The sequence below is a fragment of the Apteryx mantelli genome, chromosome 9 (genome assembly GCF_036417845.1).
Source record: "Apteryx mantelli isolate bAptMan1 chromosome 9, bAptMan1.hap1, whole genome shotgun sequence".
In the NCBI taxonomy this organism is placed as follows: domain Eukaryota; kingdom Metazoa; phylum Chordata; class Aves; order Apterygiformes; family Apterygidae; genus Apteryx; species Apteryx mantelli.
In genome coordinates this window covers 10,878,362-10,904,454 of record NC_089986.1, presented here as the reverse complement: position 1 = coordinate 10,904,454, position 26,093 = coordinate 10,878,362, and the positions used below count along the sequence as shown (strand labels likewise).

General features: G+C 37.2%; 1 protein-coding gene across 1 annotated transcript; it reads left to right on the top strand.

Annotated features, from left to right (window-relative positions):
• Positions 1-1,463: 1,463 nt before the first annotated feature.
• On the top strand, positions 1,464-24,606 carry MCCC1 (methylcrotonyl-CoA carboxylase subunit 1). Its single transcript, XM_067301661.1, has 19 exons — positions 1,464-1,522; positions 2,987-3,033; positions 4,047-4,186; positions 4,624-4,719; positions 4,863-4,984; positions 6,015-6,162; positions 7,050-7,171; positions 8,328-8,439; positions 8,769-8,850; positions 9,736-9,863; positions 12,148-12,331; positions 12,822-12,931; positions 14,167-14,383; positions 15,419-15,505; positions 16,091-16,140; positions 18,447-18,584; positions 19,988-20,095; positions 21,361-21,432; positions 22,976-24,606. The coding sequence occupies exons 1-19, from the start codon at positions 1,464-1,466 to the stop codon at positions 23,093-23,095; spliced, it is 2,142 nt and encodes a 713-aa protein (XP_067157762.1). The 3' UTR covers positions 23,096-24,606.
• The last annotated feature ends 1,487 nt before the right edge of the window (positions 24,607-26,093 follow it).

The following is a 26,093-nucleotide window of genomic DNA, read 5'->3' as shown; positions in this document are numbered from 1 at the left end:
CATTTTGCTATGGAATGTCAATTTTCTTATCTCCCCAAGAAAATGAATTCAAATTCCAAATAAATTATGTTGTTCTGCTCATGGAAAAAAAAAAAGAGAAAAGCACTTGAATTATTAAACAGATTTGAAAATATACCAAGCTTCTATAACAAAATTTAAAATCTTGCCAACCTTCCCTCTCCAGTACATAACTAAGTTTTAAAACAGTGCCTCCATCCATGCACATGCAGTATTAAGCATATTACTGGTGTCAGTGAAAAAAATATAATTTTCTGCAAGTCAGTTTTATTACATTGCACTTTCAACATCTGCGTGTACAGTCTGGTGCTCTCACTTGACCTTGCAAGCCCTAAAAGCCATGCTGGCAGAATGCCTTCACCAAAAATAGATTTGCAATATAAAGTTTGCTGCTTCCATTAGTTTTTTCTGTTCAGCATGTAAACTCCTCCACACCCCTCTGACTTATGTTTTGTAATACTTAAGTTTAACTCTTCCCAATGCTGAACAAGCAACTCCGTAACAGCCTGCCATCTTGTGTTTGGAAAGAAATTGAACAGGCTGAAAATGTTTTTAAATCTCCATTTCAAGAGACAAAAGGAGTACCTATGCTATCAGCGCAATATCGAAGAAGAATGAAGTGCATGAATTACACAAAAAATATAGTTTCACTTGATAGTTCTAAAAATCGCATTTCCAGAGCAAGTGCTGGGCCAACCTTTTGCAGTCAGACTTAAGGGACCACACCACGTCCCCAAGCTGATCTGGCACCTCTTCAACCTGCTGCAATCACTGGGTTCCTGGTGTGAGCTCCCACTGTGATTATTGTCATCGTGCCAGCTTAAAAAAAAAAAAAAGCCGCGACAGAACAACTGAAGGTTAGCTATATACCAAGAAAGCTCTTTCTAAAAGAAACTACTGCAGCGCGCACAGAGCACGTAGGACATGTTACTGTCAGCTCGAGGCCTGCTGCAGACTGAGGTGAATTAGGGGGCCCGGGTGATTCGCAACTCCTCTCCCGCCGTGCTAGGAGGCCCAGCTAATCGTGTTTCCTAAGCGCTCCCAACGCCTCACTCGCTGTCTCCATCACCATTTTATGCTGCAACCCCCAGGGGTCATTCCGGAGAAGACACAGCCCCGCGCTTTCATACGCGAGGCGGGGCTCCCTTTGGCAGCGCGCGCCGCTCGACATCTATCCCAATTTAATGTGGCCTGCCGTTTCTCGGCCCGGCTGCTCAGGGGCGTCAAAACCGCCTCTCCGCCCGCAGCCACCCCGGGTAACCCCGTCCCCGGCCAACGGCCACTTCGCGCTCGTTCCCGCCGCCGCCCCTCCCCCCGCCGCCGGCCGCGCGCCAGCCCCGCCCCCTCGCCGCAACCGCTCGGGGCTCGCCGGGCGCGCGAGCCCCCGCCCCGCCCCGCCCCGCCCCTCCGCGCGGCCCCCCTCGGCTTCCGTCCCGCTGCCCAACATGGCGGTGGTGCTGGCCGCGCAGCGGGGCCGCCGCTGGCTGTGGGCGCTGCGGCGTCAGTGAGTGCGGGGCGGGGGGAGGCGGGAACGCGGCGAGCCCGGGGCCCCCGGGGACCGCTGCCTCCGTGGCTCCCCCCTTGCCCGCGGGGCGCCGGCCGCACCTGTGCCCTTCCCCCCCCACCTCCGGCGGCGCGTGCCGCGACCGGCGGTTAACGGCAGCCGGCGGTTAACGGCAGCCGTCCGGGCCTGGCGCGGGGGGAGGTCTCCTAAACCGGAGCCCGGCTGTCCCGAGGGAAGGGGGAAGCGGCTGCGCTGGGCCGCCGCCCGGCCCCGTTGCTCGGCGGCGCGCTGGAGGGGGACGGGGAGGGGGCAGCGCTCACGAGCACCGCAGGGCACCGTCGTGCTGGGGGCGCGGCTGGCGGGCCGAGCGCGGAGCGGTGCGTGCGGTGGCATGCACGTAAGCGAGCCCTTGGCTCTTCTGTGGTAGAGCCGGCGTGTGCCCGGTCAGGAAAGATGTGCGCGTTTTGTAAAGTGACGGGTGGGATTCCTGTCGGCATCCCCTGTGGATAGAGAGAGCAGAAAAGTACCCTGCGCCAAGCATAGTTAAGAGCAGAGAGTCTATAAACCGTCCCGGGTGCTCGGGATCTTACGCCCATCACCGACTACCCGCTGCAGCCACAGCCCCTCAGCTCTGCGTCTAATCCCGTGCAGAAGGTATTAGTGACCAAGGCAGTCGTTTATTTTGACTAAAGCAGTTTAGGAAATGTTATCCTCATTATCGAAGCTGAACTTTTGAGATTTGGTCATGGGGTGTTGACACCTGGCTGGTGCAAGGATGTCTTGCAACTTTTTCTCTCATACAGTTTAAGAAGTACTGGGTTTGAGCCAAGGTTCAGAAGTTGATTTATATGTTAATTAAAACAGTTTCAAGTTACTTTTAAAATTTCTTCTGGCCACTTAGCTTTCTGTACCTGATTTCTTTAGTACTTTTTAGTCTTTTTTGACATTTAACTTTTCCAGATTTCCAAAATTCTTCATAGCTCTTCTTTCTCAATATATTTTACATCCTTTCACCTTGTAGCCTTTCTGTATATAATCAGCTACTACATTCTGTGTAATCTTTTCTGTTTTGTGTTTGTTCCACTCAGATTTCCTGTCTTCTTTCCTGAATACTTTGAAGGCAATTGCTTTCTCTGTAATAAATGTCAGAATGTCAGGCGTTGGCTGTTCCCTCTACTAAAAGATGAAAAAAAAAAAAGCGTGTATTCCCATTTGAATGCTTCTCAGAGAAAAAAAGGGGCAATTTGTTGTTCCTATTATGTCTAAAATGCAAACCCTTTTAAGGAGAAGCTTGATACAGTTTGATACACCTTCTGTGTTGTATCTGGTGTGTCCTATAATTGTATCAAATACTTCAGAACTGTATTAGTACTGTGTTTCTTTTGCCTGAAAATAGTAGTTCAGTTACACCTTCATAATATACTCTCTGGTTTGTAACAATTCTGTGTGTTTATAATCATACAGACGATGGAACCCAGGACAAAGATTTGTGAAATGTGCTTCAACAATAGGTATGAAACTTCTTTAGCTTTTAGGTTTAATTGCTTGTGCAATGTGGTTGTTTTCACAATTAGTTTTAGATCATTGGTTCTAGGAAAAGCTATAGCTTTCTTTTCAATAAATACTCAATATTTATGTAGTTTTCCAAAATAGTAGTTTGTACCTGACTTAACAGAAGTCACCTTTAACGCATAAGGAAGATTTTGAATAATTTCCTCTATCATATTTAGCCATACTCAACTTGCATGAAAATTACTTATTTTTGTGATGTTTTCCACTGAGACCCTTTGTGATAGAAAGGTGATAATGTTCTTGTGAGAACTGTTTTTAAGTGTAGTAGTATTTAAATGATATGTGAAATAAGGTAATACTTAGTAAGGTGATTTAAACTAATCCTATTGTCATATGTTCTGAAAAGATACATTTTATAATTCGGAGATATATTACCATTTTGTAGGTTAGTTTTAACCTCTTCAGTTTTGCCTGTGATGCATTTATCCTTATATTTCTATCATGTTTAATTGCTGTCATAATACTTACAGAACTTGTAAGTCACTGTTAAAAAAAAAAGATAAAATACCTTTATTCCTTGTTATTTCTTTGTGACTGTGTGTCAGTGGGGAATAAGTGTTTGTTGCATAAATGAGAATAACTTATGATCTTTTTAGGGTTTTTAATTGTTTTGCAGTGAGTCTAGAAAGTACACAGTTAAAATATGTGCATCATATTTTATATTTCAGTGGTGTTTTAGGATTAGAGTTTATTTCTTGGACTCTAGAAAAAAGCAAATGACTTAATTTAAACATGCTTCTGCATAGTGACTCTAAGCAAAAAGCTCCCAAGACTAGCATGGAGAGGGTTTTGTGTGAGGCTTGTGTTTTTTTCATTATTGAAAGATGCACATAAAATAAACACTACAAATGATGAAAAAGAAATCTGAATTCTAAAATTTGCTTTATTTCCAGGAATATATTTAAGGATATATTTATTTTTAAAAAATGCTCCAATTCATTCTTTTAAACAGGAAGTCACAACATAGAGAAGATCCTGATTGCAAACCGAGGAGAAATTGCATGCAGAGTGATGCGAACAGCAAGGAAAATGGGTGTGAAGTCTGTAGCAGTTTATAGTGAAGCAGACAGAAATTCCATGCATGTAGCAATGGTGAAGTATATTCATTAAAAGTTTGTGATTGGTTCTGCAAACATTTCAGTTTGTTATTAGCATTCATTCTCAATAGTAGAAAAGAAGTGCACTAATGCAGTTTGTTTTCTCTATAGTTACCATCAAGTTTTCCTAGAGTCAGTGAAAAATGTGCTTAGTCTCTGTCTTAATACCTGTCAACAATACAGAAAGTGCAGAAAAGTTTGATTTTCTAAACTCCAGAGTAGCCTTTGAGGGTTAGCTGATGGACTGATTTTTTAGGAAGAAAGTCAGAGTTTGGTTCATCCAGTAGAGTCTCTACATGAAGAGAGGCAACGATTTAAACTGTTGCATGTTAGCAGTTGGTTAAATAGTAAAATGAGCTTAGAAATTGAAGTTTAAAATTGCTATATAGTGTCTAATAAATGGTCTGTGGTACTGTTTTTCTTCTGTAACAGGCAGATGAAGCATACTGCATTGGTCCAGCACCCTCACAGCAGAGTTACTTGGCCATGGAGAAAATAATGCAGGTGGCCAGGGTCTCAGCAGCACAGGTAAGTAGACCATGGCCTTAAATCTTCTTCATTTTTACCCATCGTATTTCCATTTCATGTTTCCACTAGCATTCTAGTGACGTTTCAGGGTTTTCTAAGCTAAACTAATATACAAATAGGCTGGTAACCTTATTCTATTTTAGGCCGTTCATCCAGGTTATGGTTTCCTCTCAGAAAACACAGAGTTTGCAGAGTTGTGCAAGCAAGAGGGAATCATCTTCATAGGTCCGCCTTCATCTGCTATCAGAGATATGGGTATTAAGAGGTATCTGTTTTCTGATTTGTTGCTTGGTTATATAATTTACAGTTTGGCAAAGCTAATTTTGTTACTAAATGACCATTTTCTCCATAATTATTTTATTCCTTCAATTTTTATTGTCATTTATTTTTATTGCATCCTTTAAAGGAATAAGCTCCACATTTATGGTTGTGGGCTTCCTATAAACATGGGAACAATCAAGATTGTTCAGTTACTAGGGTTTTAGTAATTACACACCTAATTGAATCTAGTTATCCAGTTGGATTGTGGCCTTGCAGTGTTATGTGGATAAAGGTTCATCAGTCAGGTTGGATCTCTTACATATTGGTCCCAAATGAATCAGAAGAACAGTGGAAGAGAAGATACTGCAGCAGAGATTATTGTGACTGATGTAAAATGGTGTTGATAGGTTTTGTTCATCACAGAGGATCGTAGTTACTTAGATCAAAGAAATGTTTCCAGGGCATGAAGTGTAAATCAAGAATATGGAAATAAGCTTATTACTAAAACATGAACTGTGTAATACTAATTTCATAGAATTAATTTTTTTATCACTTACTAATGTGAGGATAAATTACCTCTGTAAATTAACTAGTTTTACATGCATATTTGATGTTATTGCTATGTGTTTGGGTGCTTTATGTGTGATGTGAATCCAGATACAGTTTGTATCACAGGAAGAGTTTTGCCTTTGCACAACTTTAAATACAGTTTTGGCAGGATGCAGTGTTGTAATTTGAAAATGTTAGGTTTTGGCCTCTCGATTTCTCCATAAATGTGGGCCAGAAGGTGGGAAAGAATGGTAAGGCTGGAATTGGCTAAAACTTTTACCTGGAGGGTTTAGAGAAATGATATTCCTATCTAGAGCATTTAACTAATTACAGTCAAATTCTACCAAACCCACTTAGTAAGTAGTTCCTTTGAAGTCAGTGGGACTTCTTATATGACAGCAATTAACAATGGGAGCATTTGCAGATTTGGAGCTTAGTAAGAAAAATATTATTGTTATTCTAAACATAAAACTATTCTGTCAAAGCACTTCCAAAGCTATAATGTCTGCTGCTGGCGTTCCTGTTGTTGAAGGTTATCATGGAGAAGATCAATCAGATGAATGTCTGAAAGACCATGCCAAAAGAATAGGATATCCAGTAATGATTAAAGCTGTTCGCGGAGGTGGAGGAAAGGTAAAGGAACTAATGCAAATCTGTTTATCACATGGTATAAAGTTGTTATGCCTCAGCTTCTACTAACTGAATAGTGTAAAAAAAATCTCTGAAAACAAGGAAACTGGAGAATTACTTTTGTTTAAAATTAATTATTAATAAAATAAATAATAACAAATAAAACTATTAATAAAATAATGACCAGTACAGCACTCTGAAATCTCATTTCATCTATTGTGCAGTCCAATGCCAAATATGTAGCTGGTATAAACTAGTATTGTTTACTTAAATGGATTTCCAGTAATTTACATAAGCAGAAAATTTGTCCTATAGATTTATTTGGGTGAAATTAAGTGAGTTTAAGTAGTTACTTAATGATAGCTTCTGTTGTGACTTTTTCATTAGCAGTAGTAAATGTTGCATAAGAAATTATTAACTAATCAGTAACTAATTTAGTTAACTAACCAGTTTCTAGACACCTTTTAATGTATGGTGAATTCCCTGTCTAAATCTGATTTTACTCTGATATAAGTTTGTATAAAAATGACATGGTAGAGAATTCTGGTTACTTCCCAAATAGGTATGTTTATTTTGTAAGGAAATCAGTTTTTCTTTGCTGGTCTTGGAAAATTTCTATGAGGTTCAAGAATCATATTGAATTTTTTACTCAGCTGTATCAATGGAATCACAATAACCTTTTATTGTAGTTTTAATGGCACTTTCAGTGGGACTTAATAGGATTATCTTGTTGGAAGTTGATATGCGATTTTGCTAATGGTTAAGAAAGAAGGGAAATATGTTATTGTTAAGCACATCTCCTGTTTTATCACACACCTGTTTGCATGCAACAGGGATTTTTATTGTGTACCATATTGTTAGGGATTTAGATCTTATTTTTTGTTCTGCAGGGCATGAGAATTGCTCATTCAGCAAAGGAGTTTCTGGACCAGCTAGAATCAGCTAGGAGAGAAGCAAAGAAGTCTTTCAATGATGATGCAATGCTGATAGAGAAATTTGTAGACAATCCAAGGTGAGAAATAGATATTTTTCTATAAATGGTGTAATGTTTATTATTATATTGTTTAATTAAAAATAGATATTTCAAAAGAAGGATGAAAATGATTCTTATATGTTTTAATTGCATTGTGGCATATATTAATGAATAAGAATTGCTTATTCTATGAGATATTGAATTTATTATAGTGACTTTGTTTTGAATGATTAGAATTAAAATACAAGTGTTCTGGAAACATGGCAGTAACATTTAATGATGTTGCTATAGAGTATGTTCCAAGTATTTTGTACTGTGTTAGGTTATGACATCAACGTTCCTGCTTGGTAAACCTTCCAAATTCACTTTCTATGCAGAAAGAATCACTTTATAATGCTTTAATTACACACCTGTGAATCAGTAGGTCATGGTGCCTTCAAATGTCCTAAACTATTTAGTAGATTTTTCCTCTATCTTGATATATTAAACAGAAGTGATAGTCTTTTGGCATAGGTCTGTCTGATATTTTTTTCCACCTGTCTTTCTTGCAGTATCACTTTAAAGAGACCATTCATTAGACTGAAACTAGGGACCTGCTTATGCTGACAATCGGGCATGGGAAAATCTCACCAATTTCTTGGAGAATTTCTTTCACCAGCAATCAGATTATCTGAATAGTGACAAATTATTGTTAATCTTATATATAGAAAGAACTTCTGCCACCTAGTAGTTGTCTTCTGAAATAGTATGTTGAAATAAATGAAATGCTGCCTCTTGTGAATTTCTACACTTACAGTAAATTATGGAAGAAAATATCATCAGTCATGACCAAATAATAGCAACTTTTTACTTGTATTATAATGAAATAACTAATAGAGAGGTAACAGCCTTTAAACATGTGTCTAGTTTGTTTATTTTTGACCCATGATGTTTCACTACAGTGATCGGAGTTTAGAATCCTACTTCATTTAGAAGATTTAGGGAGTCTAATACAGTTGAAATCCTGCCGATTGGTGTTAGTAACCTCATTTCTACATTTTTGACTGTTCGAAGGCAGATACTTAAACCCATAAGAAATCCTATTGAAGTCTTACAGGACTGTGTGCAAATTTAAAACTCTGGGTGAAGTCAGTCACAGAATTGGGGCTTCAGTGATCCTCTGAAATACATTGATACATTTGTTATTATGAAACAGGCATGTTGAAGTCCAAGTATTTGGTGACCAGCATGGCAATGCAGTCTACTTGTTTGAAAGAGACTGCAGCGTGCAAAGAAGACATCAGAAAATCATTGAAGAGGCACCAGGGGTAAGCAGAAAGTTCTTACAGTCTTTTTTAAAAACTGACATATTTTTAGATTTATTGCTTACCCCCATCTGATTTATCTAGTGGCATTTATTACTTGATTTATAAATCTCAGTAGCTGTTTTAATTTTGTTCCAGAAAATGTTCTAACTAAAAATAATGTCTTCATTTAGGAAAATGATTGTCAGAAAAATTATGTAGATTTCAAACATGATATTGATAAGGATTTTACTACAGCTTCTAAACATCACAAAATACTCATATTTGTAGTAAGTCTGCTATCACTAAAATTTGAAATAATTTGTAATCTTTTGTAATTATTATATTTTCAGCCAGGAATTAATCCTGAAGTTCGAAAGAGACTTGGAGAAGCTGCTGTCAAAGCAGCTAAAGCAGTGAATTATGTGGGAGCAGGTAAGTCTGGAGGTATGGCTGCTCCAGAGCCATCCTCTTAGCTTAATAAGACTTTGAGGCTCAAGGCAAATGGCATGTGGTTGTTCTAGAATATGACACATATTCCAGAATTTTTTGAGGCTTAAGTGAGTAATTGCATAGTTTATTCTGATTTAATGGCAAAATTTAAACTAGCATACCTGGTCTGAGCTCAACAGATGAATATAAAGAAAATATTTTTAGAACAGATCATTGAATCAACTAGATTTTTTTTGGAAAGTGAATATTATGAATGCAAATAAGTTTGAGCAAAGCAAAGCAAAATCATTTCTCTTTCCTACAAAGAATAAAACATGATGTTCAGAGGAAAGACATTTTAAATACTTCATCTGTGAAGTCCACGGTATTCCCCAGATTAAAAAAAAACAAAAACAAAAAACCCCCTCGCTGCTATAATTATTTGTTACTTCTTTTTTTTTTTTTCTTACTGTTTTCTTTGGATATGTATTTTAAATACGTATAGCATTTAAGTATTTTTAATGGTCTTGAAGCACTTTTTACAGCTCTACTGAAATTCAGCTGTTACTCTAGGGGAGAATGGTTGTTCAACAGCACAGAATATGTAAACGTGCAAGGAAACAACCCTTCTGTTTTTAGATCTCAGTTGTGTAACCCTTTAAGATAATTTGCATAGAATGTAATGAAATTCAGTGTATCTGTTTTAGAAATAATGTTGTACTAACATCCGATTCCATGATTTCTGACAGTTAGCTGTTTTAGACCTACTGCTTGATGCATTAACACAGCTCTCTAGTTCTGTGCAAGCATCTTTCAAAACTACAAATCACTAAGTGTCTTATGTCCATCTCCCCAAAAAACCTTGTTTCCTCTTATTAAATACTTCAGGAACAGTGGAATTTATTATGGATTCCCAACATAATTTTTACTTCATGGAGATGAATACCAGACTGCAAGTGGAGCACCCAGTTACGGAGATGATCACTGGAACAGACTTGGTGGAATGGCAGCTTAGGGTAAGTGGTAATTAATTTTACATGTAGAATCCCTCTTCTCTGGTGAGTAGGATTCTTTGATACTGTCTATGGGAGACCAGATTTATTTTCAGGTGCTTATCTCCCATTCAACTAACCGGGTACAGTTTCCATTGCTCCACAGGAAAATCTTCTTACCCTGTTTGATTGAGGAGTATTACGGAGATGCTCTGAATTCCAACAGAGACTTCCTCTGTTTGTGAGGAGGAAAAATTTGTTTTCCATATGTTTATCCAGGTTATAGAGAATGTGGGAAGTGGGAGGAGTAGGATCCTGATTTTCTCCTTGCCATTCTGAACAATTTTTTTGTTATCTCTAATTTAAATGTGTAGTATATCTCTGGCCCAAAAATAAATTCCTGGATCAGACCAGAGGAGAAAAACTCTTCGCAGGAGCATGTGTTTGGTGTTCTACCAGTATATTAGCATTCCAAAATAAATGTATAGTTGTGTGCACTGGAAACAGGCTATTTCCTCACACACCCAATATGCACAGAGGTTACTCACATGTCTGAAGGATAACAGGAAGTTTCAGACCTCAGGGAACTAGAAATTAAAAAACCAATTCTGGTTAGATAAATCTAGAAACGATGAGTACAGCACATAGTGAGCTTAAGTAGATAGGGTGGCGGAGTGTTTAGTGTAACCAGAAAAGAAAACTGAACTGGCAAAAGCACAGGAAGAGCTTGTGGATTGCTGATCTGGGAATGGAAGTTGAGCATTGATGAGTGCTGAGTTGGAGCAGGGTTCAAACAATACTGGAAGAAAGAGAAAGAATGTGGAAAGGTTCGAAGGTCGTGACATGTGGCTTATTATGAGTCATAATATGTAGAAAATGCTGTCTTTATCAATCCTCTGAGAGATGATTTTTGTGAACCTGTGTAGTACTACTTTGTCTTTGAGAAGTTATATTCTGCTGTCTGTGTTGAAATCCACAGTCCAGTGGCAGAAGGCAGCGTATGGAAAACTCCTGCTGCTTCAAAAAAGAATGGAATTTTGCTACTAATGTTCAGTGAGAGCTTGTATTTCCTTGTGTAGATGGGAATTATGTTGCTTCTTAGTAAAAGATCTCCTCTCTGTGCTTAATTGCAGCAGGCTTCTTATTATTTTGTTCCTAAAAGTCATCTTTTTTAATCTCCAACTGGTGTGTTGTTAGTCATATTTTTGTATTTGTAATCTGAATTCCTTTGAGGAATAAAATGATTATTACTTACCTATTAAAACTCCTTGAATTGTTAGAAATCCCATTTGAGAAACTTTCCCTTAAATCTGTACAGATCCCAGAGTACATGAAATAATCAACAACATCGTTGATCAGGCTTTTACTTAAACATTTAATTATTTTTAATAAAATCAGTACAAAGAAATTAAAATATTTTCCATATGCTTTAGCTGTGTGAAATACTACAAGGTCAGTTTTACAGTAATAATCCAAAATCCTTTGGCAGGTGACTCTCAGAAAAAAGGAAGGAGTAACTTCAGAATTAGCTGTTTATGACTTACCACTTCTTTCTCCTGGCTTTTTCTTAATGTGCTTTCTAGCTGTTCATGTCTAAAAGATCTTTAAATCTTCTATGATATGTTGACACTCCTTGTTAAATATTGCTCTTAGATAACAAGAGAGTGTACTGCCCTAGAATTCAGATTGCTGTCACAAATTCTAATATTTTAAATACAATAGCTGATTTCTTTCTTGTGAACTGAGTCTCTAGAGTTCTTATACAGAAAGTCAGTGCTTGCACAAACCACTTCTTTGACATAGGGAATAAAGACAATTGCTAGGAAACTGTTGTTTTACCTAGAAACAATCTTAATTTTGTTACAAAGCCATAGGTTTTTCTTGCTTGAGTTTGCAGCTCTTCTATCTCTGAATGATTGCTGTTCCAAAACATAAGACAAAGTGGTCTTGAAATTGTTCATTTTGTTCAAGCATAGTGTTGCAGTCTAACTACTGCTTCTTGATTGCATTGATTCAGGTACCAAGACAATCATGTTGTCTGATTTGATATTCTTTTTATTCTTTGAATTGCTGTGTTTTATAAAGTTTGCAGTTGTTTCTTCTGCTAAATAGTAGTAAACAGTATGGTGTGCCTGTCTCCGGAAATGTGTGTGTGTATGTAAATGTACACATACACATGTATCTTTATATATGTTGTGTGTGGTATTTGAGGACAGAGAGGGGAAGGGAATGTGTATATAATACCCAAGTGTTTGTATCCAAATGGAAAATATTGATCCTGCATTAAAGAAAAAAATACTGTTTTCAGGTTGCAGCAGGAGAGAAGGTTCCTCTAATGCAGGAGGAGATTCTGCTCCGAGGCCACGCGTTTGAAGCGAGGATATATGCTGAAGACCCTAACAATAACTTTATGCCAGGGGCTGGACCACTGTTGCACTTATCCACCCCACCACCTGATAGTTTCACCAGGATAGAGACTGGAGTTAGACAAGGTAAAATTGAGGACAGCAGTGTAATTGAAAATATTTAATGTCAAAAGTTTTTCTTTTTAAGCATTTCCTTCTTTGGCATAAATAACAGTTTGCCCCACAGGATGTTGTCATAAATACAAATTTCTACAGAATTATTCTTCCTTATGATTTTTCATGTACTTTGGTCAATCACTGAATATTTTATTTACCTCTTTCTATCCAGATTGTCCATTGGTTATGCTGATTATATTCCCATCATAGTTTACCAGTCCTGCAATTTTGATTGTGACAAAGTACTCAAATTTCAGTAATTTTTTCTCTGTAAAAGTCTATACTGAGATTGGTCTTAGAATCGAAATGCTGGGTCACAAGTGCAAGATGAATTTTCTTTAAGGACATGCAGAGACCTGGCTGTTAATTGCAACAGAATTTACTGCCATATGCTGAGCGATGCTATGTGTACCAACTTTCAGAAGATACATGTCTTAGAAATTTTCTTTTTATGTTTTAGGTGATGAGGTTTCTGTCCATTATGATCCAATGATTGCAAAGTTAGTTGTTTGGGCTGAGGATCGTCAAGCAGCACTGAGAAAGTTGCGATACAGTTTGCACCAATATAATGTAAGTAGAAGGAACCCAGTATGATTTCAAATCCATTACATCTTGAACTAACAACAAACTAATAAAATACTACAATAAAGCAAAAGTGGTTTCAGAGAGGAGGCCTGTGTTGTCACTACAACTGTGGATTCATTTCTCGTTTGCTGAGGCTATATTTTTCCTAATATGCAAACCATTTTCATCAGTGGAGTGAGTAGAGATGAGTGAAGTTCTGTTTTACACCTGGATTTTTCTTAAATTTGCCACATCTTAAATTGCGACTGGAACTTTGTAAAGCAGTAATTTTAAATGTCGAAATATTAAACAATAGTCTGAGCTTTCTCAAAGTTAAAGGAGTTTGCACGTGGAACTCATGTCAGACTGTGTGGTTATAATTTCTGGTGTTCAGAAGGATTAGATTTTAGAATATACATGTGGTAAAGAAAGACGGAGAATTTTTAATGCTATCAGTTATTGTTAAGAAGTGTCCCTTTTCCCCCATGAAAATTACAGGTACTGTATCTGTTTTCAAAACCAGAATTCAGAAGGTTTGACTTGATGTCAAACTAAATATTATTCACTATGTAATTTATTTTTAAATCAACAACATAAGGATGACTGAGTTGGTGAAAATGTTTGGCCCGCTATTTTTTTAGCTAAAATTTAAGATTACTGCAAGTGAAAGAGATAACTCTGGGGGGGGGGGGAAGCAGGGAATTCTGTTTTAGTATTTCAGTCAATAAATGTTGGCAGCACAGTACAGTTAATCAGTTTCACTGCTTTCTCTAAAATAGCCAGTTATATTTTCCTGTTCTTTCTTTGATTAGATATTTAGAACTACAGGAAATACATAGAATCTAGTAAATTTATAAAAGTCATCTTTGTTACTATTAAAAGATCAGGTTTGGTTTCTGAAACTATTTTAGCTTTTTTTAGAAACATGTTCTTTGCATATTGGGAATATTCTTTTAAATACTCAGAACAGGATTTTCCAAAGGAATTTTTTCTTAAATCACTTCCCATTGCTAGTGCTTCTTCTGAGAAAGGGGTGTTTGTTTTGTTTGTTTGTTTTTAATAAGAGCAGTGACTTCTTAGGTAATGAAACATACCAATTGAATTAATTACATTTTCTTGGTAAACTGTGTTTTGCTGATGCTTTTTTAAGAAAGATTCATTCATGTATCAGTTGAAGAGAAATGCATGTATTCATTCATAACTTCATTTCAGTTTGGTAATATGCTTCTTTTTCTTGACAGATTGTAGGATTAAACACTAATATTGATTTCTTACTGAGCCTCTCGGGACACCCGCAGTTTGAGGCTGGAAACGTGCACACTAATTTCATTCCTCAACACCACGACGAACTGTTTCCAGCCAAAAAGGCAACCCCGCATGAAGTTGTGTGTCAGGCAGCTCTAGGACTCATACTGAAAGAGAAAATGGTAACAGATGCTTTTAGAGATCAGTCAGGTGGTAAGGATCATTCTTATTTTCCTTTGTTGTGTTTTGCTTGTGTGTGGATGAGGCAGTGTGGTGAGCTCATGTACCATTATTTAATTTGTATACTCTGTCTTTGTCTTACTTTGTTCCTGCTCAGGGTTCTGTGTTCTAGCATCTGGCTGATATTCACAGGCAGGGCAGACTACAATTCTTGTTAAGAGACAGATACTGAATATATCACCACTGTAATGTACAGAGTACTTCCCTTGATAGAGAGTCAGTATCCAACAGATCTTGGGATCCAAGTTCTTCATCTGTGTCACTGTGTCCTCTTCTGCTCTTCAAGCACAAACAGGGACTGTTGGTTACGGTTATTCCTACAGTTGATCCAAGGCCGTCAGAATTAAAAATGACTCAGCTAGGGCTGGGAGAGGCAGTAGGGTTTAATGGAGTGAACAGAACTCCAGGAGCTGAAAATTCTTGAGTTCTAATACTGTAATTTTTGAATATACTAAAAATCACAAGGATATGATTCATAACTTACTGAAACAAATGGAAAGACTCTAAATTTAAAAGAGGTTTCTGTGTTACTCTTTTCCAAGTCTGAGTGTTCATGCCTCTTCAAAGGAGGATACTTATAATGATGTGTGTGAGGGTTAAAAGTATAAGGTGTTAATATCTAGACCAATGGGGAATGTGATTGCTGTTAACAAAAGTTTCATACAAATCTAATGTATGCTGCCAACAACCTTGTTAATTTTGTTTCTTCTTCCGCTTTGACTATCCTGGAAACATGGAAAACTGGGATTGGAGAGAATCCCATACATCAGGAAGCCCGCCCATACCCTTGCTTTAAGAGAGGATAAATTAATTGGGCAATATCTGATAGCTGTATATCTTTTCCATTCTCAAAAACAGCAAGCAAAGGAAAAGGCATCAACCTTCCCAGGCAGCCTGTTGCCATGCTAATGGTAGGGATAGGACTGTGACTTTTATGGTGTAAGTCCTAAGTGTTGTGTTTTGTCCAAACAGAACAAAAGTAACATGTCCATATATTTTGTGTTTTAGACAAATTCTCACCATTTGCATCCAGCAGTGGTAGAAGAATAAATATATTGTATTCTAGAAAACTGTCTCTTCTGGATGGGGAAAACAGTAAGTGAATAACTAAGAGTGCGAGAGGGGAGGGAAATACTTGATGGACAAAGTTATTTCAATTGATGTATGAAAATTCAGACTAAGAAATAGCAAATAGAAGCAATATGAGTTTTATGCAATTTAAGCTGGGAAGGAAAAGTTGCATGGTTATTTATTAAATCCATGCCCTTAGGTCTTGAGGAAGTATAAACCAAATGAAAATGTCAGTAATCATGTTCATCATCTAAATGTGGTTGAGTTTTTAGAAGTGCCATCAGCTTTTTTTTGACTTCTCTTTGATGTGGAAAAGTTCAGCACTTTTTCCCATCAAGAATCTGTTTTCTGTCCAGATAACTTAATATTGATTTCAGAGCATAACTTCAGATGTTCAGCTTTGGAAAAAATGTGGTCTAAAAGTCAGTACTAGCTGTCACAAATCTGCAGTGTCCACTAGGCTAATCTGAGAATAATTGTTCTTGTCTTAGTATTGGGAGGTCTCTTTTTATCAAAAAAGATATTCAGAATATTGTTTATATGTCGTTATTCCCTAGGTCCTGTAATTACATCTACTTATACATATATATATTTTGTTTTATTGAACAGTTGTGGATGTAACTGTAAATTACAATCAAGAAGGGTCATACAACATGCAGGTATAAATCCTTTTTTTTTCCCCAGATATTTTGTTAGATAAAAGTAGAGTCAGTTTCTGGTAGACTTCTGTTGGTATCAACTGTTACTAAGGTTGCTTGCTAATCACCAGTATAAGATTCTATTTTTGGTTTACTTGCAGGCGTGGCAGACTTTAATAGTCTAGCCTGAAATTATCTGTGCTGGATGCTGGATTGGGTGGAAGATTTGCTAAAATGCTTCTGAAACTAAGGCTAAGAAAAGCATTTGCTTTTCTGGTGTTTAAAGTTCTGACTCTGTTTTCCCTTCTGTAAACTTGCTTTTATAAAACCTTGGAGGTTATATAAAACCTTGGAGGTTAGATTTAAATCAACATTTAAAAAGACTTTTTCCACAGGACTCCTGCTTTATTCTGTGCATGAGATGAACCTGCTGTGGGATAAATAAAAGCTCTGTGGAGCGCTGTCTGTAAGATAATACTTTTTCTTTGATGACAGAAATTGGAAACTGTTTACCAAATGTGATAAGGAATGATCAGAACAGTAGAGTGTTATGGTTCAATAATTGAATGCTGCTTGGTAGAATTGGCTTCCCTCTCTGCACTATAGAGGGCCTACAGGATACTAGTCAAGATACTTAAATATAGGGTGGGTTGGGCCTTTTTTTGTTTGTTTTGTTTTGTTTTTCTGGTAGTCTCTAGCTGTGTGGCTTATAGGAGTTCTGTTTTGCTGAGTATTGAATATATCCCGTGTACCACCTGGAGTCAAATAGGATCTCCTAATGGATTATGTCTTCAGTTTGGCACACAAAATGATTGAATGCTTAATCTCTCTGCATTTCCATTTCTTGTTTCTAAAATTCAGAAAATGGGCATTATGAGAATAAGTCAATATTTGTGAAGTGCTTAGACTCTACAGAGACGAGCTTAGTGGAAAAATACTGAGTATAACCGCATATCAGATAACTCAGACCCTTATACCCCTATTTTTGCTGAATACTCATATAATCCACATCCCTCAAATAATTCCTAGGTTATTTTAATGTATTGATTATATATGTAATGCTGGAGAGCTTTACATTTTATGTTTATCCCATATAGTTAATGTCAGCAAAAAAAGAAAAAGAGGCTGGAAGGAATGTAAAGTTGGGGCCTTCTGGGGAGGGGGAAGTGCAGCTTGGGAGAATGTAGACTCCCAGGGAGGAAGGAAGAATGGGAGCTGAGATGAGATGGAGAGAAGCACAGAATCCTGTGTGCTTCAGGAGCTGATAAAGAGGAGGAGGAAGGTGCCTTGCGAGTGCTACAAAACCTGCCTTGAGGCCCATCACCTAGAGCAGCTTGCTGGGCCATGGAACCAGCAAGTGCTCCCAGTGCCGCCCAGGGTACTGACCTGACTTATACCCCTGCTCAGCCCACTGATAAACCAAAGGATATTTTCTCAGGGATCAGTTTCAGAGCAGCAGTATCCATTCAGTGCGCTCGATAAGGCCTTTGTTCAGTGGAAAAAGTAATATGTGACTGTATAAATAAAGACTGAATTTAATCTCTACACGTAGCATTCCTAAAGATTAGCAAGTCTCTAATTCTATGCTCAGTGATGTCAAACTTATAACTAAAAGCATTAGTTAAATGCAACGCACTGGATATTCTTACTGTCCTTGTATTCTGAATTTGCTGCAGAGGTGCAATTTAAACTGACTTAGATGAAAAGCTTACCTACAAAAAACAACCTATTTGGTCTTTCTTTTGTTGTTTTGGTGTCTAATTGACACTGCCTGCTTCCATTACTGATCTCCTCTGCTCCTTTGTAGGTGTACTGAATATATTGTAGTGTTTGTATTATAAGCTTCCAAGAGTGAGGAACTTACCTGTCTTTTGGAAAGCATTGTGGAAACCTGCCTCACTTACCATGTGAGGTAAATAGTATGGATATTTCAGTTTGAGCAAAGTCGAGACATTAGGACAAGTTAAAAATACTAGATCCTGGTGGCATCACTTACAGGCTATTCTGATTTTTTTTCTTCTTGAGAAATACCATACCCTTGTATTTTGCTGAGTACTATTGCATGGTTTATGATAAAAAATTGTCCTGCGAGAGCATATTAGCTGATCCTCTCATCTGACTGCATTGGATACTGAACACATTCTGTTATTTGAAAAATAAAGGATACGTAAGATTTAGAAAGATTTTTTTTTTATAATTTTAATTCCAGAATTATCTATGAAGAATCACAGGTTGAGAGAGTATACTGTAAAGCCTAACTTCTGGTTTATTGTATTACACTTCATGAAGGGTTAGGCTTTGTCCTTACAAAAGCTTTTAATTTTCAGATTAAAGATAAAACGTTCCTGATTTCTGGAGATATCTTCAATGAAGGTGATTCTGTTTACTTGAGGTCTTCAGTAAATGGAACAGTTTGTAAGTCCAAATTGGTCATTTTGGACAACACCATTTATCTCTTCACTCCGGTAAAGTTCCTTTTTTTATTATCACAAGTGTAAAATCCCAGCTAAGCATAGTTTTACCAGTCTAAATGAACAATACAAATTGCAAGGGAGTGTAAAAGAATCATAATTTCAAGAATCATATTTTTTTATAGTGGTGCATAATGTTGTTGGATTTATAACTATAATTAGAGGTTGTTGCTTATGATCTGTGAGTGAGTGATTACCTGTGCAATGATAAAATGCAATTATCTGAATCAAAGGAGTTATAGCTAATATTGTTGGGGGGACCCCCCCATATTAAAATGGTCACATATCTGAGGTTGTCTTAGAATAGTAGCAATAATTTGCAATTGAAAAGTATTTGAAGGTGCTTGTAACGCTGACACTTTTATTTCGGTATATTTCATTTTTAAAATTAAATGATAAGAGAGAAATCAAGATGAGTCTGAAGGAGGGTAACTTCAGCTAATATTAGAAAATTGGAATTACAAGTTACTGTGGTATTATCTGCATTGCCATTTGAAAGAGGAGGTACCCTAATTTGCATGATTAAGCTGGTAATTTTTTATTGCAGTAAAAAAATTACAGGGGCTTAAAGTAACTCAATAATATATATAATCTAAAATATAAATAAGTAAATAAATTATTCTGTATTTAATTTTAATAATTAACCTCTATCTCTGAGCCACTTAAGACTTTCAGCAGCAGGCAGTGAAAACTTTGCTGCTCCAATGATGAGGCAAAATAACTCATGCTGGAATAGCAAAGTTCAGTTTTCCTGTGGTATCAAAGTGGAGTCTGAGGTGAGGGATCTGGAATAAATCACAGGAGCCTTAGGGTAGGAGGTGGGGGAGAATGAGTCTCCAGGAGCTCTGGGTAGCAACTCTGAGAGGAATTAGGGGATTTTGGAAGAATGAGAATTTCTCCCTAAGCTTAGCACTGAATCCATTTTACTGTGGATTATGGAACATTCTCCATATTGACAGTGGTTGGTGATGAAGATGCTGGTCTCGTCCCCACTTACTGCAGCTGCCTGCCCACCCTTTCCTTGGGCAAACAGCCTTTACTCGTTTTCTAAAACCTTCTGTATTGTTGCCACGTGGATAGGGAAGGTGTGGGTTTGGAACAAAGATCCATGTGGATCCTCCTTTTTCCACAGGGGAAGTTGCTTCCTCGCTGATACTTCAGCAGCAGCAGACCTAGCTTTTGAGGACTTTGACACTGGCAAGGAAGTCAGCATGCCCACAGTCCTTTTGCTGCCCTGGCCCCCGTAGTCTGCCACCTTAGACAACTGACTTGTTTGCCTCTGCATAAAGCTGGGCCTGTTCTGTCCGTGTATGTCAGTGTGTGTATTAGTGATATTATTTCATGTTGTTAATTCAGGCATCTTCTTTTTTCTTTCTTTTTTTTTTTTTTTTTTGTAGGAAGGTAGCACTCAGATTGGCCTTCCTGTCCCCAAGTACTTATCTGCGGTGAGTTCAGTGGGAATGCAAGGTGGTGCCGTAGCACCCATGACTGGCACAATTGAAAAGGTAATTATAATGATATGAGTAGGAAAATGAATTCTCCGACATATACCCAAGTCCAGTCTTCCAACACAGGTGCTGTATTGCCAGGAAAGAGTCAGGGCTAAACATGTCAGTTGTGTGTGGCTCCTCCCAACTGAAAAAATCCCCGTTTAGTCTGCTTTTCAGTAGCCGTGCAAGAGTGTTTCAGGCATCTAGTATCCTTTCCGAGAGCTCAGAAAAATCTGAGTATTTAACTAATCCTACCATTTGAATAAATTTGTTTCTTCATTGTAATTACTTTCTAAGCCAAAGGTCCCTGAAGTGTTATACAGGCTGTTTGACCCACGTCATCCAACCAGAAGAATGAGATGACGAGTGCACCTGCCAAAAAATGTTAAGCTCAGAAATGCCTTTTCTGTTCAGCTCTGTTTTGTTGTTTCAGAGAAGAAAGGCCCAGAAGTATAAAGAGGGATATAAATGGAATTTAGGCATATAAATACATGGTCCAAACGTGCCTTAAATTCAGCTTCTGGGCAGTCTCAATCCAGTGGTAGTTTAGTTTAAGATGCATAAAGCATTCTGTTAAATGGGAACCAAAACCCAGGGTCCCCTTTTTCACTTTCCAGATAATGCACTTCCAATACTCAGTTCAACAGTCATATTCCCTCTTGTTAATTTTCTTTTCCTTTAGCTCAGCAAGTGTTGTGCATTTTTCCATACTGTGGAAAAATTTCAACAGAAGGGAGATTTCCAGGATAGTTTGGTGGTTTGAGAATTGTCCTAGAGATAAAAGAGCGTGAACTCTTTCAGAGGGAGGAATACGTTGAATGTAGATCTCCTACATCCTGAGTGAACGCCCTAACTCAGGGTTACTGCAGAAATAATAAATGTCTCCAGCAATCTTTTCTCTGTTTTAAAATCAACTTTAGTGACTGACTCCAGGAAGAGGTTCTGGACTTTCTCTCTCAAAATAGAAGCTCTTAAGCCAGAAAGGCTGGGATATACCTTGGCTTTTAGTGTTTTGTCTTTGATACATAAATGGCTTCCTGCTCATTTTGCTAGCTGTTACTGAACCTTTTTCTACAGCCTCTGCCTCCCCCTGAGTATTATCTAGGAAACTCAGATACCCAACTCAACATAATAAAGTGATTATGAGGTTTTGCAAAACCACAGTCACTCAGTAGATCCAACCAGAGACCTTTGCCTCTTGTGCTAATAAAGATCCATATGATGATTTTTAATGGTACAGACATACATGATTTTCCCCCTGTTTTTGCTTGCCTTCGTAGGTGTTCGTGAAAGCAGGGGATAAGGTTCAGATTGGAGACCCTCTAATGGTTATGATAGCTATGAAAATGGAGGTGAGTGACATATAAAAGATTTTAATTACAGAGAAAATAAAAATATGGTGATACTTCAATCAGTTTCAGTGGAATCGAAGTTTGGTGCAGATTCTGGCTTGAATAGCTGTCAGTATTGCTTTGTATGCTGTGAAACGAATGTTGGGTCTGACTAGATTTTAGAGGATTACATTTGCTGTTACTTTATTAATAAAGGATGTTTGTATAATCTGTGCTGTTCTTCAGATGTTTTAACATTCATTTGGCTAGCTTTGCAAATCCTTCTGTTCCCTCCCAAGGAGCTAATAATCCTTTCTTTTTTCTAACACCACTTAGGCATATTTCTTGGTTTCTCTCTGTGCTATAAACATATTATTTTAATGCCTGCAGTTACTTCATGCAGAAACTTAGCTAATGGTGACTCTGTAAATATGCCCAGGATTTTCTTGTTTATAATGTGTTGATTATTATTTACATAAAGTTTTACCAAGAGTAAACTAAAGATGCTTTGTAATTGACCCCGTGGCATTCAGTGGAATAGCATTTTGGCCATTATATCATCTGTTACGTTGCTTGACATTGGCTAAAATTGTTTGGTATAGTTTCTGTAGCCCGTACTGATTGGGTTTGGGTTTATTCATTTATTTTACAACTCAATTTGCGGTAGTAGAATTATGGTTGTTGAGAAAATATGCTTTTCCCTATCATGGTCTTTTATAAATTAAACTAAAGTTACATGAAATCCAATATCTGTGCACTAAGAAAAGAATTCCAAATTATTTGAGATTGTGTGGTAAATGTTTGTGCCTCTCCAGCTGATGTCTCAGACTGACGTTACCTGTGTGGTTCACAGGGTTTTTTCAGTGCTATTTTAAATATAAAATGTAAAATTTCAAAAACAGTTTCTTATTTAAATGAATCCTTGCTAAGATATGAGCAATTAGTATCTGTTATTAAATGTTTTGATGTTAAAGTAACCCTCTAGAAAATTATCTAGAAACAAAACTTTGATGGAAAACTGACCTGATGTAATAACAAGTAGGCCAGTTTGGACATTAGAGTGTAAACATACTATTCCTTCAGTGTCACTAATAGCTGCATTTGTATTTCAACTGGATTTTGCCTAAATCTGTTTGAAAAAGATTCCTCTTGGCCAGCAGACAAAAATGTCTGTAGTAAATGTGCAGATTTCTCTTAAGGGAACAGATCTGTTATATGATTAACATATTGGACTGAAACTGTATTGTTTTTGGCTGATATCTAGTACATTAACAAAAGTATCAGTGAAGTAAAATAACATTCATGCTTCAAAATGTATCATTAAATAGCATTTTTGTCCCCAGTATATTTATAAAAATAAATATTGATCAGGAAATATAATTTGAAAAAGGACAAGGGTAGCATTTTTAGAAGGCTTAAAATAAATATACATGTGTTGGAGGAAGTGATTAAGTGTGTTTTGTTTTAATTGCACCAAAAGGTAATATTAGCATTTACTGTAGGAAAAAAAAAAGCGGACTGTACAAATATTCTGTTGGTTCACTATTGATCTGTTCATATGCAGCATACCATAAGGACTCCAAAGGCAGGAGTGATAAAAAAGGTTAATTTCCAAGAAGGTGCCCAAGCCAACAGACATGCTCCTCTAGTTGAATTTGTGGATGAAGAGTCTGAGTCAAAATAAGATTCAAGGAAGGTACATTTTACTTTTTCTACTTTGCTGATTTTTTCTAAGGAGAAGGTGTCTTCATGTTTTCAGCAAACTGTTTTGTAGAGTGGATTGGGGAATGGTTTCCTCTGCAATCCCTGAATAGTATGACTGTAAATTGGGCTAACTTTGCTGAAATACTGGATATCAGTATCCTGAAATCATGTGTATATAACTAATGGACCTACATGATTGTTATTGAATAGTTATGTTTGCCTGTGTAAAGGTATTGGACTGGAAAATGATGTTGACCTCTGTAAGGACTGTAATTTACAGAGGGTGAGGGGTCCTTTTGCCTACTTTTTCATTCACAGCTGCTTTTTTTTTCTCTGAGATGTGAGAACATTGATTGAAGAGAGATCTGAAAGATGACAACTATTTTATGAATTCGTTTCTCAGGCAAAATTCCTGTTTGTGGCTTGTCATTTTGCTTGAATAAGGAATTCAGAGTAGTTCCTTAGCCCGTGATCCCTCTAAGTCACTGTCTTTTGGTGCTTCTATTTTCCCATTTACCTCAGCTAGTAGTGAAAAATCTGTATTTCAGCAATTATTTTAAAATACTTTGAAATATCTGATAAAAAGCATTCTAAAAATGCATATTTGCATTTGCTACACTAATCAAAGTTGGAACATGACTGTTTTCCAAAAAGAGCACTTGATCTTTAAAGACGAAGTAGTAGCACAGAAGAACAATAATCTTATTTAATGATTAAAATGTGTGCCAAAATAAGAGACCGACTTCAAGATTCACATTATTTTTTTCATATTATTCATCTTCCAATATGTTGTTTATTGGCCGGAATGAATTATACCATGTCTTTATAACAACATGAAATATGACTAAGAATAGTTACTGTTTCTTTTGTATCTGCAATCTTGCAGAAGGGAAAAGGGGCCTTTTTTTTGATATGCAAAGGTAATATTAGTCAGACACAGCATATTGATTGTTTATCATAAATTTATTTTAACTTGTTCAAAAAGCACCTCAAAAATACAGGAAAAGGGAAGGAAAAACGCATGCTTTAATTGTTACTAACTTGCAAAATCTTTTCATTATTGTGAAGTTCTGCTTGTCATATGAACTTTTGGTACACTGATTTAAGACCTTAGGAGGTTTTGTAGCATGGTTTATACTGCAGACAGGAAAAGATATAGATGCTACAGTGATCCCAATCGTGTAGATACATCTGTGCAAATGGATCTGTATACTTCTCTGAAATCCTATTTCAGAATCAATATACAATGTCATGGGGAATTCTCTAATCTGATTCTGTAACTGTGCAACCTTGCCTGCAATGCAGACAAAAAGTGTAAAAATATAATGGGTCTGTATGGTCTGTATATTAAAAATAGAGTAAAACTTTTCAACTTTTCTTATAGTCCAGTGGCCACCTAACAAAAAAAAGTACAACCCCGGGATCACCTTGTAGAGTGTTGCCACAGTGATTTTTATTCACAACCAAATAAAAATTAAGCTTAACTTTGAATGTTTGTTTTCATTTTTCTCCATTTTGTTCTTTCCTTGGTTGCTTATGTGAAAATGTTTATGTATGAGAGGGCTTCAAGCAGCTATTTTGCATATCATCTTCTGATATCTTGCAGACCACAATCTGCAGATCACAATTAGGAAGCACTAACCTAGCCAGTCATAGTCCATTTCACTGCAGGTAAGTTTAATGGCTTGCTTTATCTAAATATTGGATCTGCATCCAAAATATGAAGTCAGTGCTGAAGACAGACAGCAGTTTGGCATTTAAAATTTGTTTTTTCTACTTGGCATTGTTGTCTTCCTAAATCTATCATAGTATGTACGCTGAATCTGTAGCAAAACACTGAACCGCATAGTAGGGGGTTCTCTGCCCACTAAATCTGCACAGCTTGCTCCATGCAACCAATGGAAAAGAGCGTGTTCCTTGGAAGCTGACAAAATGTCTGGGTTGGGAATGAAGGGGGACAAACATTTTGTCAGTTTTAAAAGTTTTCTCTGACTTCTGAAAATTAGCTGTTAATTTTTTCTCCCTCTGTAAGTTTCCCCCGAGAGAGAATTTTGAGCTTTCAGGTAGCGGTTTTGATTATTTCAGAATTTATGCCCTTAGCAAATCTCTTGCAGCAGTCAGTCACTGTCAGAATTTGAACATTTGAAATGTTGTGCTGCAGTGCAACTTGACTGAACTGTTAGAGATGCACAAAGAACTGTTAAAGATAGATTCTTCTTGTAATCCAGAAGTTTAATTTACAAAATATTCAGAAAATTTCTCTCTATTACAAATGTGAGATGTGAAACATTTCCTTGTGTTATAAATGTGATTGAAAAGAGGCGTATGAGAATAAAATAGCAGTAACTAAATTGTTGAATGCAGTACAGCCAGTGGTAAAGTGAGGAAGAAAACCATGGGTAAATTGTGATATTCTAGTACTTGAGCTAAAAGGACAATCTCTGCCAGCTATTAGTTATCAATATTCCTTTGCAAATAATGCTGCAGTTCTGATACAAGACTCATAGATACTATAGAAACAATGAATCTGAAGTGATTCTGACTGTAATGATATAGTCTGACACTGCGAGAGGAGAGAGGGGACTGGATCATGGGATATGTAGTTTAGCCACAAATGATAGCCTATAGGAAAGAACGAGGGCGTTAGTGTTTCAAACTATGATTTCCATGAGACAGCATCATGGAGCCTGAATTCATGCTGAATTAACGATTAGGACATAGGGAGCGGAAAGCAGGAGAGCAGGATGGTATTCTCATTTCAGCCGCTGACTCACCAGGCCTTCAGGCAAGTCACTTAATGGATGTTTGCCTTCGTTTCCCTCTATGTAATGAGGATAATGGTACTCAAAGCACTGGAAAGTTTGTGGATACAAAGTTTTATAAATAATTCTTTTCCATGCTTACTGGTAAAATTGTAATTTAAGATATAGATTTTATTATTGTTTGTAAGGCTATAATCTTTTGTATTTTATACAATA

What these genes read in the sequence shown, in the direction of transcription:
- MCCC1 (XM_067301661.1), top strand. Translation starts at nt 1,464, where the DNA reads ATGGCGGTGGTGCTGGCCGCGCAGCGGGGCCGCCGCTGGCTGTGGGCG. An exon ending in CCAGGGTCTCAGCAGCACAG is followed by an intron (nt 4,720 to 4,862) that starts GTAAGTAGACCA and finishes ATTCTATTTTAG; the next exon opens with GCCGTTCATCCAGGTTATGG. An exon ending in TCTTCTGGATGGGGAAAACA is followed by an intron (nt 15,506 to 16,090) that starts GTAAGTGAATAA and finishes TTTATTGAACAG; the next exon opens with TTGTGGATGTAACTGTAAAT.